The sequence below is a fragment of the Podarcis gaigeae genome, assembly GCF_964106915.1.
Source record: "Podarcis gaigeae genome assembly, chromosome: 7".
In the NCBI taxonomy this organism is placed as follows: domain Eukaryota; kingdom Metazoa; phylum Chordata; class Lepidosauria; order Squamata; family Lacertidae; genus Podarcis; species Podarcis gaigeae.
This window is the reverse complement of record NC_139683.1, coordinates 15,818,519-15,833,965: the sequence shown is the minus strand read 5'-3', so window position 1 is coordinate 15,833,965 and position 15,447 is coordinate 15,818,519. Positions and strand designations below refer to the sequence as shown.

Genomic DNA, 15,447 nt, shown 5'->3' with positions numbered 1-15,447 from the left:
ATTTCCCTCTGGTTGCACTGTTTACAGTTCTGCCCCCCCCCCCAGGTGTACACTTGTAACTCAGGATAACATTTTATGCATCTGATGAAAGGCAGTCTACTCCATGAAAGCGTGTGCCATAATAATAAATATGCTAGGCTTCGTAGAGTTGGAAGGGACCCCAAGGGTCATCTATTCCAACCCCCTGCAATGCATGAATTTCAGCTAAAGCATCCATGACAGGTGGCCAGCCAACCTCTGCTTAAAAACCTCCAAGGAAGGAGAGTCCATCATATCCTGAGGCAGACCATTCCACTGGCAAACAGCTCTTACTGTCAGAAAGGTGGTATCCAGTTATTTCCTCACCTCAAGTAAGACACATTGAAATTAATGTGCCTAAATTAGTCCTAATCATTCATTTCACTAGGACTACTGTGGGACACAAGCCCTAGTATTTAAGGTGCTACAAGGTCTTTGTTGTTTCGTTCTCTTCGGTGTGGTTATTTTCTCACAACGGTGTGCAGTGTGGCACAAGCGTACCAGGATGAGTGGAAATGCATGCTGTCACTCAGAAGTCTACCTCAGCCAATGGACCTGTGTAATGCAGAGAAAATTAAAAGAAGCAGAGATAAAGGCAAGACTATGGTGCTGTGGGTTAAACCACAGAGCCTAGGACTTGCCGATCAGAAGGTCGGCAGTTCGAATCCCCACAACGGGGTGAGCTCCCGTTGCTCAGTCCCTGCTCCTGCCAACCTAGCAGTTCGAAAGCATGAAGTGCAAGTAGATAAATAGGTACCGCTCTGGCAGGAAGGTAAACGGCATTTCCGTGTGCTGCTCTGGTTCGCCAGAAGCGGCTTAGTCATGCTGGCCACATGATCCAGAAGCTGTACGCCGGCTGCCTCAGCCAATAAAGTGAGATGAGCGCCGCAACCCCAGAGTCGGCCACGACTGGACCTAATGGCCAGGGGTCCCTTTACCTTTTATGCAGTGAAGCAGATCATGTAATCACATGACACACATTTGGAATTAGAGGGCAGGAGCCTTCAGAGCAGAGGTCGGTTCAAAAGGTTATATACAGTATATCAGGAATGTCCAAGGGACTGTGATCTACTCCCATTTTTTTTAAAAAAAACAACTGGTAGTGATTTGCCCATTATCATTGGAGGGAGGAGGAGCATGCGTGGGGTGGGTGGGTGGAAAGGGAAGGTTGCCAAGAAGAGTTTGGATTTGATATCCCGCTTTATCACTACCCTAAGGAGTCTCAAAGTGGCTAAGAATCTCCTTTCCCTTCCTCCCCCACAACAAACACTGTGAGGTGAGTGGGTCTGAGAGACTTCAGAGAAGTGTGACTAGCCCAAGGTCACCCAGCAGCTGCATGTGGAGGAGCGGGGAAGCAAACCCAGTCCACCAGTTTACGAGTCTACCGCTCTTAACCACTACACCACACTGGCTCTGCCAAGGGTTGGGTTGGGGAGGATTGAGCAGAGTTGCTGACCTTTTTTGGGGATGATCCCATGATCTACCAGGAACAACCAGGGATCATGATCTACTGGTTGGACATGCCTGCTGTATATATTACTGATGTACACACCCCAATCTCCAAGCAGTGCGAGATTCCAGATGTTTACCCAGCCCTCTGTTTCCTTGGAATGAGGGGCATATATATTTCATGATAAATGGTTTACATATAAACAACCTGAGCTTATGGAGGAGGCACTCACAGCATGAAGGTCTTGCTTGCAAAGTAGGCATTGGCCTATGGGGCCCCACAACAACTGATCAAAGTAATATTGATTTGATCTTGAGAGAAAATTATATAAATGTTTTACGAGATAATTTGTGAGGCCCCCCCCCCCAGATTTCGACCTCCCTCTGTAGGGTTTAATCTGGAACTGTTCCTCTTCCCAGACCCTCCAAGTGTCCCTATTTTCCAGGGACAGTCCCCGATTTACAGAAGCCATCCCAGTTTATGATTTGATCCTGCGTTTCCATCGGATGTTCCTATTTTCATCAGAGAAATTTTGGAGGGTATGTGACCCCTAGCCAAAGAGATAAATAACTATAAAACCTTTAGAAGACATCTGAAGGCAGCCCTGTATAGGGGGTCTTTTTTAATGTTTAATGTTTTTATATATGTTAGAAGCTGCCCAGAGTGGCTGGGGCAACCCAGTCAGATGGGCAGGGTACAAATAATAAAATTATTTTGAAAAAGCAGGTCCCTATTTTCATCAGAGAAATGTCCTCCCCCTTTTGCTCCACAACAGCCCTGCGAGGTAGAGGCAGATAAGCGTATGGCCCACGGTCACCCGGGGAGAGCTGAACCTGGACCACAGCTGTCAGCTTTCAGATTTGAAAATAAGGGATCAGCAGCCTCGAAAATAAGGGATCAGCAGCCTCATCTGTCCCCGGGACAGTCTAAGGGATATCTAACAATCCGGGATAGCAGCGGGAAATGGCGCTGGAATAAGGGGATTTCCCCGAAAAAAAGGGAAGGTTGACAGCTATGACCTGGACCTTGCCAGCTCATGATCTCCCATTCTGCACCACCGCACTTGGCTTGGCTGGCGGAGCCCCGATTGCCTTTCTGTTAGTTATTCTTAGGAAGAAGAAACGCAGCGCAGCTTCTTAATCGACCACGATCCCCCTTTGACCCATTTTCTCTCCTCCTCCCCCCCCCCCAGCTGTTGTGGAAGGAAGAAGAACAGGAAGAACTCAGTTAAGTCGAGGGGGGAAGGGGAGGGGGGACCCAAGCAGCTGGAGTTGCTTCCCTGTTCAGCAAGCAAGCAGGCGCGCAAAAAGAAGCGCCGCCTCTCCATTTCGCTAGCTCGCTCTGCAATCTTGTGAAAGGTCGCTGGTGGTAAATGAAGAGGTGAGCCCTTCCTCCCTCTCCCCACCTCCCCTTTCAAGCCTTCCCAGCCCCCCTCCGCCGCCGCCCTTGCCCTGAACTGGATCATCCTGCGCCGCAGCTGACATTGAGCGCACGCTTTGCGCAAGCAGCGCCTGTCCCCAGCCAGTGCCGGACGGAGGGGGTCGCTGGTGCCTCGGCTGGATCGCCTCTGCTGCAACCACGTGTCTCCCTCGCCAGCTGCCTGTCACACACCACAACAAGAAAGCCAGCGGGGGGATCTTTTTTGATCGCCTGCAGAAGGAACGCACGACTTTCCCCCAGTCCAGGTGAGTGGAAAGCCCGGGGTGGGTGGTGGTAGTTTCTGTTTGAGCTTGGAGAGCCTCCGGTGGCTTTTCCTCCCGTGACTGATGATGCAAGAATGCAATTCTCCGGAGACAGAGAATCTGCTTTTATATTTCTCCCTGCGGCAGGATTGGAGGGGAGGGGAGAAGGGCTGCGTTCCCTTCGACCCGTCCGCAGCTAACATTCCCAAACTGCCGCATGCAAAATTATAGCAACGTGAAATGAAGGTGGGAGAAGGGGGTGGGAGGAATCTGCCCAAGAGCGCTTGAATGCAAGGCTTGCAGGACGGATCGGAGCGAGGCAGCTCCTCGGTTCCTGCAAAGAAGAGAGGAGCAGGCGAGGAGAAAAGGGAAACTTGTGAAAGCGAGGAATAAAACGCCTTTGCGCGTTGCCAGTTGCGAAAGAGCTCAAGGGCAGGAGGTGAAGCAGAGATGCAGCGAGCCAACGGGCGAAAGAAGTTTTAATTGAAGCGGGGCAGAAATAGTCTCTGGAGAGCGCAAAGCTTAGAGTGGAAGATGCCACCGTGAGGGACGGAGGGAGGGGGTTAGGCACAGAATTGGGCTGCTGGAGGGGGGCTCAGGGTGATGTTGAGGTTTCTCAGAGTTGAAAGGGACCCCGAGGGACATTTAGCCCAACCCCCTGCAATGCAGGTATATCAAGGTGGCCCATGTGGGGATCAAACCCACGGCCTTGACGTTATCAGCACCACGCCCTAACCAACTGAGCAAACTGGTGTTTGGGTGGTTAGATTGCAAAGCTTCAGCTTTGAGAGGCTGAGGAAGGAATCCAAATCTGCTCCCTGTTAACCTTCTGGCTCTTGTGTGCAGCTGGCCAGGTTAGTGCCGAGATGGAAGAAAGCAGCCTGGGCACCATGCAGCAGAGAGCGACCGAGCTGGAGCACATGGCCGAGGTCCTGCTTACAGGGGAGCAGTTACGGTAGGAGAACTGGACTTTTCCCGTTGCACAAATGTCGTGAAAGTGAACTGGGGAGTAGGAGATCTTTTTGCTGATGGGGACAGGTGGGCGGAACCACTACTTGGGGGGCCTGGAACTCTACCATGGGCAATGTGAGGGGTCTGCAGCGGGTGCTAGGGAGAGTTGCATGTGCCACTGCCCTGGACTTCCTAACCTCTGATGCGCTGGACAGGGCTGGGCCAGGTGCTCAGATGCAGTGGAAGAGGCTGCACAGAGACATTTTGGCCCCCGAGGTGCCGTCCCCTTCCCATCAGGGAAGACAGGGTGGGTGAAGATATACAGTGGGACCTCAGGTTACATACGCTTCAGGTTACATACACTTCAGGTTACAGATTCCACTAACCCAGAAATATTACCTCGGGTTAAGAACTTTGCTTCAGGATGAGAACAGAAATCGTGCTCCAGCGGTGCGGCAGCAGCAGGAGGCCCCATTAGCTAAAGTGGTGCTTCAGGTTAAGAACAGTTTCAGGTTAAGAACGGACCTCCGGAACGAATTAAGTACTTAACCCGAGGTACCACTGTACATCAGGAACAGGGGGTGAGGAAAGATTGACATCAGGATATGTTGGCCCTGGGGTCCCTGCCACCTGAGGCGGTCACCTCCCTTGACCTCATGGGTGGGCCGGCCCTGAGGCTGCATTGAAATTGGAAAACAGAAGAAGAAGAAGAAGAAGAAGAACCTGCACCTTTGAGAATACAGTGGTACCTCGGGTTAAGTACTTAATTCGTTCCTGCGGTCTGTTCTTAACTTGAAACTGTTCTTAACCCAAAGCACCACTTTAGCTAATGGGGCCTCCTGCTGCTGCTGCGCCGCCATTTCTGTTCTCATCCTGAAGCAAAGTTCTTAACCCGAGGTACTATATCTGGGTTAGCAGAGTCTGTAACCTGAAGCGTCTGTAACCTGAAACGTATGTAACCCGAGGTACCACTGTCCTGTCCTGCTGCTTATGTCTTTTTATAAGGTTTACAGAGAAAATGAACACTCTCGTGCATCCAGTTTCATATGTGCATTCTTCAATGGCATGAATCACCACAGGCAAAACTTTTCAGGGTAGAGAAATGTCTTGCTGCGTCCTGCAGTATCTGTAATCTACTGTAATTTTGTGCAATTTTCAGTTCAGTCCAGTGAATTATTGCTGCATGGGTTATTTGACAGCGGGTCAGCCAACGAATTTAAAAAGGCAAAGGGAGGAGGAGGAGGAAGAGTAAGAAAGGAAAGATAGTGACTGCATTCTTTGTATGCCATGAGTGTTTAGCATGGGCAGCTGCTTATATCAGACCAAACCTGTTAATCATGCTGAGCTCCCTTCAGGCTGCATAAAGTCCAGGTCATAAGATAAGACAGGAAAGTGGGGGAAGCGAGTAATCAGAATGCGGGTCTTAGCATCTCTTGGGCATTAAATTCATTATGGAAACTCTATTCATCTTTCATGTGGTCCCAAATTAATTAATTCCCCCAAAGAATGAATGGAAAAGTGCCAATACCACAGCAGTACATTTAATTTTGGAAGATTGCTCCCTTAAACCCAATCCTGAACATGTTTCCTGAAAAGTAAATTCTGTTGATCTCAGTAGGATTTACTTCCAAGGAAGAAGGATCACATATTAAGCAGAATGACAATGTTCCCCCCCACCCATTCCTTCCCTATTTTTAAGAACTAGCGTGTAACGGTGGTGGTGGTGGGATTCTGCAGGTGCAGAAGACATTATGATACAACTTTCTAATATCTGGTGTGAGGGGAAATGATGGTGTGTTTCTATGAATTAGGGGGAAAGCACATATTCAGACTCCCGTTATCTGTATAATAATGTGTGGTTTGGGGCCTTTCCATATATTTATAAAAATTGCACTTCTCTTTTAGCAATTAAATACCGATCCTTTCTCTCTTAGCAATGTAAATCTCCTTAGGAGAGCCCTCCTGGATCAGACCAAAGGCGCATCTAGTCCAGCATCCTAATTTCTCAGTCGCCAATAAGATACCTACAGAAAATTTGCAAGCAGGACAGGAATGCAACAACACTCTTCCCACTTGAACTCCCCAGAAACTGGGTGTTCAAAGAAGAGGCATACTGGAACTCATTCTTGGCCACCATGGTTAGAAGCCATTAGCCTCCACGAATTTGCCAAATTCATCTTAAAGCCATCTTGGTTGGTGGCCGGCCATCGCTACCTCTTGCGGCAGTGAATAGAATAGAATAGAATAGAATTTATTATTTTTACCCCGTCCATCTGGCTGGGTTTCCCCAGCCACTCTGCGTGGCTTCCAACAGAGTATTAAAATACAGTGGTCTATTAAACCTTAAAAGCTTCCCTAAACAGGGCTGCCTTCAGATGTCTTCTAAAAGTCTGGTAGTTGTTCTTCTCTTTGACATCTGATGGGAGGGCATTCCACAGGGCGGGTGCCACCACCGAGAAGGCCCTCTGCCAGATTCCCTGTAACTTGGCTTCTTGCAGTGAGGGAACTGCCAGAAGGCCCTCAGCGCGGGACCTCAGTGTCTGGGCTGAACGATGGGGGTGGAGACGCTCCTTCAGGTATACTATTCCATAGTTTAAGTATTATATGAAGAAGTAATTTGTTTTGTCTGCCCTGAATTAAGTTTCAGCATTCAGCTTCGTTGGATGGACCCCAGTTCTAGTATCGTGATAGAGAGGTTTTTACTTTCTCCAACCTCAGTGAATATCCTTTTAGAAAATACTTGGGTAAATACGGGCCCTTTGCCAGTAGCCTGTACTGATAATAGATGGAGAGAAATCCATTTGTTGCCTTTCATTTTCCGAAGGAAGAGGTATGTGCTACAGTATGGAGAAGGACACAGCCTAAAAATAAATACACATAACATACACATCTAAAGAGCAAAAGCTCCACAAAATGGCAGGGGACCAGAAATAGCCTTTGTTGGGGAGGGAATCAGAAGCTCTGAATATTTATAGGAGTCGGCAGAAGAAGAACCGAAAGTTCACAAAATGGCAAAGGGAAGGAATTGTTTTACCACGGGCAAAAGCCGATAGGTGTCTCTGACACTTGCCTGCCATTTTCCCGGCAATAATAAAAAAAGAATAACCATGTAAGAAAAAGTAGCATATCTATTGCTATGTCTTCTAGTTCCTGAGAAATGAAGGTATAAACTTTGTAAGCTAAATTAGCAGCTTCTAGGGATTATCATAAAGAAACCGTTGCAGGAAGAACTTTGTAACACTACTAAATTTTGCACCCATTGCAAGGAAATATGCTTGGGGATGGTTGAGGAATTTGATTGTTGCAGATTTTAATATGAACTTTCTTGTTTAATGTGTGGTTACAAAATACTGTGATAACAGGATGAAATGGATTTATGAATAAATCTATGAGAAACTGACCTGGGCCTGAAATAGTCTGATCCGTCCATCCCTAAATTTATTTCAAAACTCTGTGGCGCATACGTTGAATTTTATATAAAAAAAAATCAAGGACAGCTTGTTGACATGCTGAAGTGAGGCAGGTGGACTGATGTTTATAACTGGTTAAAAATGTTTTAACCAGTGTTGCATTTTTAATATGAGTAGCATGGTGGAATAAGCAATGGAACTGGGTAGGGCAGAACAGGTGCACAATTTGCCTTGGGCATCAGCGGCCACAAGGTAGAATAGTTTCTGCTAGTAAACTTCTGGCTGATCGAAAGGCAAGGATTTCTGACTCCCAGTCATTGAACAGTAGTAAATACAGCTCTTTTAAAAAATTATCTGGAGTGGTTAATCTTTTGCTAACCGTTTATTTCTGAGGTTCAGGGCTGGCACAAGAGATTGTGCCACAGACTCCTATTTGCGGCAATAGCAGTAACACGGCCATTCTCTTCCTTCCATCCCATTTCTTCTCCTCCTCTCACCCCCCCCCCCCGGTCTCTCTTTCCCCTCCGCCTTTTTGGGGTGGAGAGCTATTCCATTATCCGTAGCAGCACATGTGGCTTCTCTGCCACCTTGTCTTCCTTGCCTCTCTCTGAGAAACGGGGTTCAGGTGTTCTGGGTGATGTTTGCCACGGACCATAGAAAGGCTTTTAAAAACGGATCTAAAAGCTTTAAAAAGATTCTAAGTTTGAAACGCGGGTGGTGCTGTGGGTTAAACCACAGAGCCTAGGACTTCTCGATCAGAAGGTCAGCGGTTCGAATCCCCGTGATGGGGTGAGCTCCCGTTGCTCGGTCCCTACTCCTGCCAACCTAGCAGTTTGAAAGCACATTAAAGTGCAAGTAGATAAATAGGTACTGCTCTGGCGGGAAGGTAAACGGTGTTTCCGTGAGCTGCTGTGGTTCGTCAGAAGTGGCTTAGTCATGCTGGCCACATGACCCGGAAGCTGTACGCCGGCTCCCTCAGAAAATAAAGCAAGATGAGCGTCGCAACCCCAGAGTCGGCCACGACTGGACCTAATGGTCAGGGGTCCCTTTACCTTTACTAAGTTTGAAAAAGTCACAGCAGTGCCACAGGTATTCTCTTGGCCACCTCGCCCAGAATGCCTGTATCCAAAGAAGGAACCCACCCCCCGTTAAATCTTGTTTTGCTTTGTTATGGAAACTGTGCATCTTTGGAAAGAGGAACATGGGAAGAAGAGAGGAAGTGTCGAAGACCAGCCACTCAAGCATATCAATAATCAGTGGAGATTTTTATACTGAAGTCAAAAAATTGTCTGCATCAGGATTCTATACCCTTCAACAGGACACCACTAACATTCCAACCCCATAGAGAATTGTTTGGAAGTAAAGTCCACCCCAAAGTATTTAAAAACAGATCATAGTGTGCATAGTCAGCAATAGAAATAAATGCAAACATGCAGAATTAGCATATTTTGAGTGTCAAAGTGCTTCATAAACTCCTTTATTTGAAGGAGTTTTCTATCTGAAGGGTCAGGGCCAAGTTTGGTTTAACAACAACGAAAAAAGAACCATAAAAAGGGAGAGAAGAAGCTTTGAGTTTCCCCATCTACAGTGATCACCTGTTTGTCGGACTGAGGAGGCTCACAGCTCACCTGGTCACAGGTGATCCCACTGTGGTCTTTCCATTTATATTTGAGCAATTGTTTCTAACTTTTCATCTATGCATTTTAATTAGCACATACAAATTCCGTGCAACTGTTTTGTCATTTTGGTGGGGGTTTTTTTGGGTGGATCATTTCCACTTTTTTTCCTCTTTAGCATATTTTGAGGTGTCGGTGGGTGGCACAAGTTCACATTGGAACCAGCGACTGCCATTTTGCCAATTTGTTTGGGCTCATTTGGAAGGTTTTCAAGGGGGTGGGAATCTCTTTCACAGTTCGCCTGTTGTTTGATCTCTGCCAGACTGATAGCTTTAGATATCGTGGTGGAGAAATATATTCAAATGGGCTTGTGCGGTGCTGTTTTATCAGTGGTCTCCATCTGTAGGGTAAGAGTGAAATTCTTTAAGAATGAGGTGATAGTGTTATCATTGCATTTTAAAAGCACTTGGCTCTACAAGCATAGCCACATTCCTGTGGACCTCCCAATAATTAAAAAAAAACCAGGCATTTGCAAGTGATCGATAAAATTCTTGACTGAGCTTAACAAATCATTTTTGAGGAAAGGGTGGCTATTAGAAACCTGCTCCTTAATTGCAAGCAATCTACTACCTAATCAGAAGAGTTAACGGCAAGAATCTCCTCTTCAATATGTTGAAAAACCACATTCCACGTAGCATTTATAATCCCAATTGACATGCAACCAGCCCTCGTTTACAACAGGTTTTATTACAAATAGATTTATACTTCACCTTAAATTGAATTGAATTTTGCTGACAAGCAACACGGGGTCAAGTTTGTTCTAATGAAGGTCTTGTAAAATGGCTGCCATTAAGCTTCTCTCTCTCTCTCTCTCTCTCTGTGTGTGTGTGTGTGTGTGTCTGTCTGTCTAACATCAGAATGAGTGGGTGCACATGTGAATTTCACTGCTTCCTGAACATCCTGCTCATTTCTTCCCATCCTCATACAGCATGGGGTTTTGCCCCATCTCATTCTCATGTGGGCGGGTGTGGTGGACTCCCTGGTCCTGAATGGGGTAACTGTGCTCCTGAAGGACTAGATGCGCAGCCTGGGAGTCATTTTGGACTCATAGCTGTCCATGGAGGTTCAGGTCAATTCTGTGTCCAGGGCGGCTGCCTACCAGCTCCATCTGGTACGCAGGCTGACACCCTACCTGTCCACGGACTGTCTCGCCAGAGTGGTGCATGCTCTAGTTATCTCCCGCTTAGACTACCGCAATGCACTCTACGTGGGGCTACCTTTGAAGGTGAACTGGAAACTACAATTAATCCAGAATGCGGCAGCTAGACTGGTGACTGGGAGTGGCCGCCGGGACCATATAACACTGGTCCTGAAAAAGCTCATTTGGCTTCCAGTTCGTTTCTGAGCACAATTCAAAGTGTTGGTGCTGACCTTTAAAGCCCTAAACAGCCTCAGTCCTGTATACCTGAAGGAGTTTTTCCCCCCCATCGTTCAGCCCGGGCACTGAGGTCCAGCTCTGAGGGCCTTCTGGCTGTTCCCTCACTGCGAGAAGTGAGGTTTCAGAGAACCAGGCAGAGGGCCTTCTCGGTAGTGGCGCCTGCCCTGTGGAACGCCCTCCCATCAGATGTCAAGGCAATAAACAAACATCACTTTCTACTGCTATCTAACCAACTTTGGAAAGGTGCTAAATTCTTTGCCGTCATGTTTTCCTCACAGCAAGGAGTTCCATGGCTCAGCTTTCCTCAAATTTGTTCCGAAGGTATTGTGACTCAGCTGCCCCGTTTTAGGCAGAATTTGCTGAGCCAGGTATTCTGAGTGGAGAAGACTTGGATATATATTTTTTCCCTTGCTATCCCTTGAAGTATTTTACCCATCTCCTCTCATTTCTTCTCCCATTCCCCTTTCATACTCAAATTGTACCTTATTCCCACCCTCCAGATGGCCAATTTCATCCCTCCTCCTCAGTCCAATTTCTTCCTATAAGAGTTTCCCTCTGTTTATTTCTCCCTCCTTTCTCTACCCTGTTTGCTTAGTGATTAAATATTAACTTTTATTTCACTTTCTGATTTCCTTCCACTTCTCCTTTGGCCTTTTCCCTCCAGGGAAGGAGGGAGAACTTCCTTTCCACCTCCCTCCTTGAGCATCTGTCTCCCAGCCACCTTTGCACAGCATATAAGGAGCTGCTGGTATTGACATTCATCAGAAGACACTAGTCAGTGGTGGCACTGAAGCTCATCTGGAAGCAGCTCAAGGCTCACCTGCGGTGGGTCCTGGCTCACTGTTTGAGGAACAGAGAGTATCTCCATGGCTGAGACTCAGCTAGAAAGAGGAACGTGGTGTGAGAAAGCATCAAACACCAGCTGCAGTCAGCTGCCAGAACTATGTAACTAGTTTTTCCTAAGCAAGGAGCATTGTGTCTTTGAAATGCCTTCTCCTAAAGCTCCTAGACCGTGTGTTTTCTGCCAGCTGGCTTTTGTGTGTCAAATAAAAGGCCACACAAAATCTGGGATGCCATCTTCCTGTTTTTTGTTGTGAGAGCACGGCAGCCGTTTTGGTTGCTGCGATTTCATGACATGGGTCCCCCCCCACCCAAAAAAACCTCCCACACTTTTTCAGGCACAGCACCCTAAAACGCACAATCAGGTAAAAAGCATGTTGCAAAATTGTGGCAACCAAAATGGCCGACGTATTCTTGCAATAAAAAACGGGATGCCCCGGTTTTCCTGGGACACTTGCGGGGTATATTAAAACTTTGTCACTGAAAATATATTGGGACTTATGGGCTAAGGGTTTGGCATACCTCTTCTAACACAATTCAGTTAATATCGTAGCTCAAAACCAAAATAGCTGCACTGCTTCATATGTGAAATAACTTAAAAGCAAACTTCTTCCAAATAACCTAAGTGCTTTCTGGTGTTACTTTGCTCTTCGGTGAACAGTTAGCAACACATGAAGCATCTTCTTCTGAGTCAGAACATTGGTTCATCTATCTGTGCAGGATTTTGGACAGGTGATCTTCTCAACTCCCCACTTTGAGATGCCAGGGATATTGAAACTTGGACCTTCTCTGCAACTGAGCCAAAGCCCCTCTTCAAATTACCTAAGCATTACCCAGTCTTGCTTTATTTTAAAATACATTTTCTAGAACACCTATTTCAAGGCCTCGGCTGAAATCCTATCTCTTTCCCTACAGCCAAAAGTGCTTAAAAAAGCTGCAAAGAACCGTGTACCAAGCCTCTTGCCCTTTGTACGCAAAAATAGACGTGGAAACATTTATACGCAAAAATAGATGTGGAAACATTTATACGGTGTCCATACAGTCTGCTTAGCACCAGATCTAATTTTAATGTGTCGATTCCTGGTTTGGGTCCAAACTGACAGTGATCTAACTGCATGCAACATGCTGGTCACATAGCAAGTGACGCTCATGAGAACTATATTCTCCTTGTCTCTTCCTCATAAGCCAGTTATGGCTTGGAATAATAGAAAGTTCCAGTCGTGGTCGTGGGATATGTAGCTAGAAGCCTGAGCTATATATACTGTACATAGTGACAGTTCAGATCCTGGTTGCTCTTCAGAAAATGTTGCTAGAGAGCAGAGGGTCAACTTGGATTCCCTAGTCAGGAGTGAGTGAATGTCATGGACTGGATGGAAGCAGAGGAGTGGTGGGAGGCAACAGCTGGGGAACCCCCTAGGGAACCCCAAAGGGAAGAAGAATCAAAGCCAGGGCGTTGGTGGTGGGACAACAATGAGTGGTCAGAGGGAAAAGAGGGAGCAGATGGGGAGGAGGAGGTGTCGGAAGCTGAAGAGGCAACAGGGTTTAGTGAGCAGGAAGAGGCTGTGGCAGAGAGCAGTCCAGACTCAGAGGCAGAAGAGGAGAAGGGCCAGAAGACGGAGATGGTATGGCCTGCAATATGAGCAGGCCTGCAATGCTCTGGGACAGCCTTGTAGCTGCCACGAAGTCCTGATGTGCTGGTCCCAGGGGCTAACTGAGAGGTGAGGTCTGATTCCAGTCCAAGGTCGATGGTGCGGTATAGAGGCTGTCCGTCAAAGCTGTAGCTGGGTCCAAGGCGGGGAGTCAGGTGGGGTCAGGAACTCTGGCAGAAGAGCAGGACATGGTGCAGGCAGGAACAGGCTAGCAACAACATTGCTCCTGCAACCTGAGGCTGGGGCTGACTGGCTTTTATCTGGCATAGGGCGGCCCCGGTCAACAGGTGACTCGCCTCTCCTGGCCTGGAGGTGAGCACTCCTCCTGTGAGAACTTAGTTCCCTCCGCCTCTCTGCTCTGAGCCTCTGCAGCTCAGGAGAGGCTGGAGGGTTACCGGACCCAGAGGCAACCTCAGCTTCCTCTGACGGGGCTGAGAGTGGAGCACCTGAAGGCAATGGGTCCTCCATCACCTCAGGAGCCAGAGCAGACTCAGCTGGTGTCTGCTCCTGAGGATCCAGCACAGGTGAGGACCCTTCAGGCTCAGGCCCCAGCCCCGGCTCAGCTGGATCTGGAGACGGGGACCCCTGTGCAGGCTGGGATTCCTCAGGTTCAGCCTCTGACTCCGAAACCCAGGCCATCACACCTGAGCCCAGTCCTGATGTAACGCTGCAGTCCCCCAATAAAATAACACAAGGGTGCTCCACCATGTTCAAGACCTCCTGCACCAGCTTAGGCAGGAAAACTATAGGGCAACTACAATGTAGTTCAGTCAAATATTGAGGGAAAGGCCTTTTGAGTTCCTCACTGTAATACTCAGGCTATGGGGCATATTTGGCAGAAGAGGAAAATCCCAGGCCAGGAAGCTCATACCAACAGATCCTGAAGAGCCCTCAGCATTCATCCTCATGATTGCCCATGCTCGCTTGGGCTGGTGGCAATTGTACTTCAGCAACATCCGCAGGGCCAAAGGTTCCCCAGCCTTGCTAGAAATATACAGGGACAGTACAAAAAATGTCTTAGATACCAGTCACCACATTTGCACCTCAGATCTTGATGTTTGAACCTCCTGCTATACTTACCTGCGTATGTATATATTACAGCATACACCCACAACGTTTGCCTGTAGCTCTGGAAGTAGTTAACGTAACTTTTGGCAGCTGGGTATCACAAATAATGTGGTAATGAGAAGCTTGTTAACACTTATGTGGAAGAATTATTCCTGGCTGCTGCCGACATTCAAACTCGTTTAATAGACACACTGGAGTGTGTTTATTTGTTTTAACATATGGCACTGGAAAACTGATTCCGTGTTTCCTCGTGTTTTTATTTTCCATCAGGCCAAGAACCAGTCTCACCATCTGCCAGGCCTACAACAGTCTTTAAGTACTTCGAGTGTGTCTCTGTTGGAGAGTTAAACTTGTGTAACCATCATCTCCCCTTTGCAAGTAACTCCGGTCATTTTAGTTCTGTGAGGGGACCTAGAGATCTCTAGCAGATGATACATTGGCTGAAGCAAGGACAGTTAAGCTGGAATAAAATCAAAATTCTAGGGGCATTCACACTCAGTATGTGTGTACCATCATACCTCGGGTTACAGATGCTTCAAGGTTGCGTTTTCTCGGCTTACGGACTGCTGAAACCCAGAAGTACTGGAACAGGTTACTTCTGGGTTTCGGCGGTCGTGCATGCGCAAAAGCGCCGAATCATAACCCATGCGAGCACATACGTGCCGCTGCGGGTTGCGAACATTGCGGGTTGCGAACGTGCACCGCGCACATATCATGTTCGCAACCCGAGCGTCCACTGTACTTGAATACTTGAGCTGAAATGCTTGTATAGTTATTCGCATGAGCGTACACTCTGAGTACCTGTGTACACAGTACCCGAACTTTGCAAACCAACAAGTGTGTGTTCTTTCACGCAAACACCTGTACATGGGTAGAGACAGCTGTGTTCAGTGTGGTGTGTGAACAAGCCTATTGTCTGCCCTCCTCTTTCCATACTCAGACTGTCCTTGTGTTTTCTTTTTTAAAATTTCCTATTAAGTTCTATATTTGCTGCTGCTTCCATGATCTCCAGACTCCAGAGAGAGAGAGCTACTTTTTAAATGAAAGGGGGAAAGGGGGGAACAGGGCCTGGAAATTCTCTGAAAGAAGACCTCCACCACATCTGGCCTCCCTGTGGCTCCCGTCTTGTGTATAATTGTGTTTTCCTAGTAGTGTCAGGGGAAGCGGGGACATTGCTCACTTTCCAAAAGAGATGCCAAGAAGGCTCAGGCCTGTGTGGGAGTCTTGCCATCTTCCCTGGATGGAAGCCTGCTTTTTTAAGGCTAGCATATTTCAAATGGAAAGATGCTTCTTCTGAAGCAATAAGGCAACCCCCCCCCCTTTCC

The 15,447-nt window shown here is 47.5% G+C and overlaps 1 protein-coding gene across 3 annotated transcripts in view; it reads left to right on the top strand.

Moving 5' to 3' along the window:
• The first annotated feature begins 2,358 nt into the window (after positions 1–2,358).
• DEPTOR (DEP domain containing MTOR interacting protein) overlaps positions 2,359–15,447 on the top strand; it is a 66,369-nt gene continuing 53,280 nt past the window's right edge. Inside the window, exons 1-2 of one of the 3 annotated variants that reach the window (XM_083749300.1) lie at positions 2,359–3,153; positions 4,005–4,105. In XM_083749300.1, coding sequence (XP_083605426.1) covers positions 4,017–4,105 — 89 coding nt within the window. In that variant the 5' untranslated portion in view covers positions 2,359–3,153; positions 4,005–4,016. Of the gene's footprint in view, positions 3,154–3,285; positions 4,106–15,447 lie in introns of those variants that run through there. The other 2 variants (XM_083749302.1, XM_083749301.1) reach the window with 2 other exon arrangements.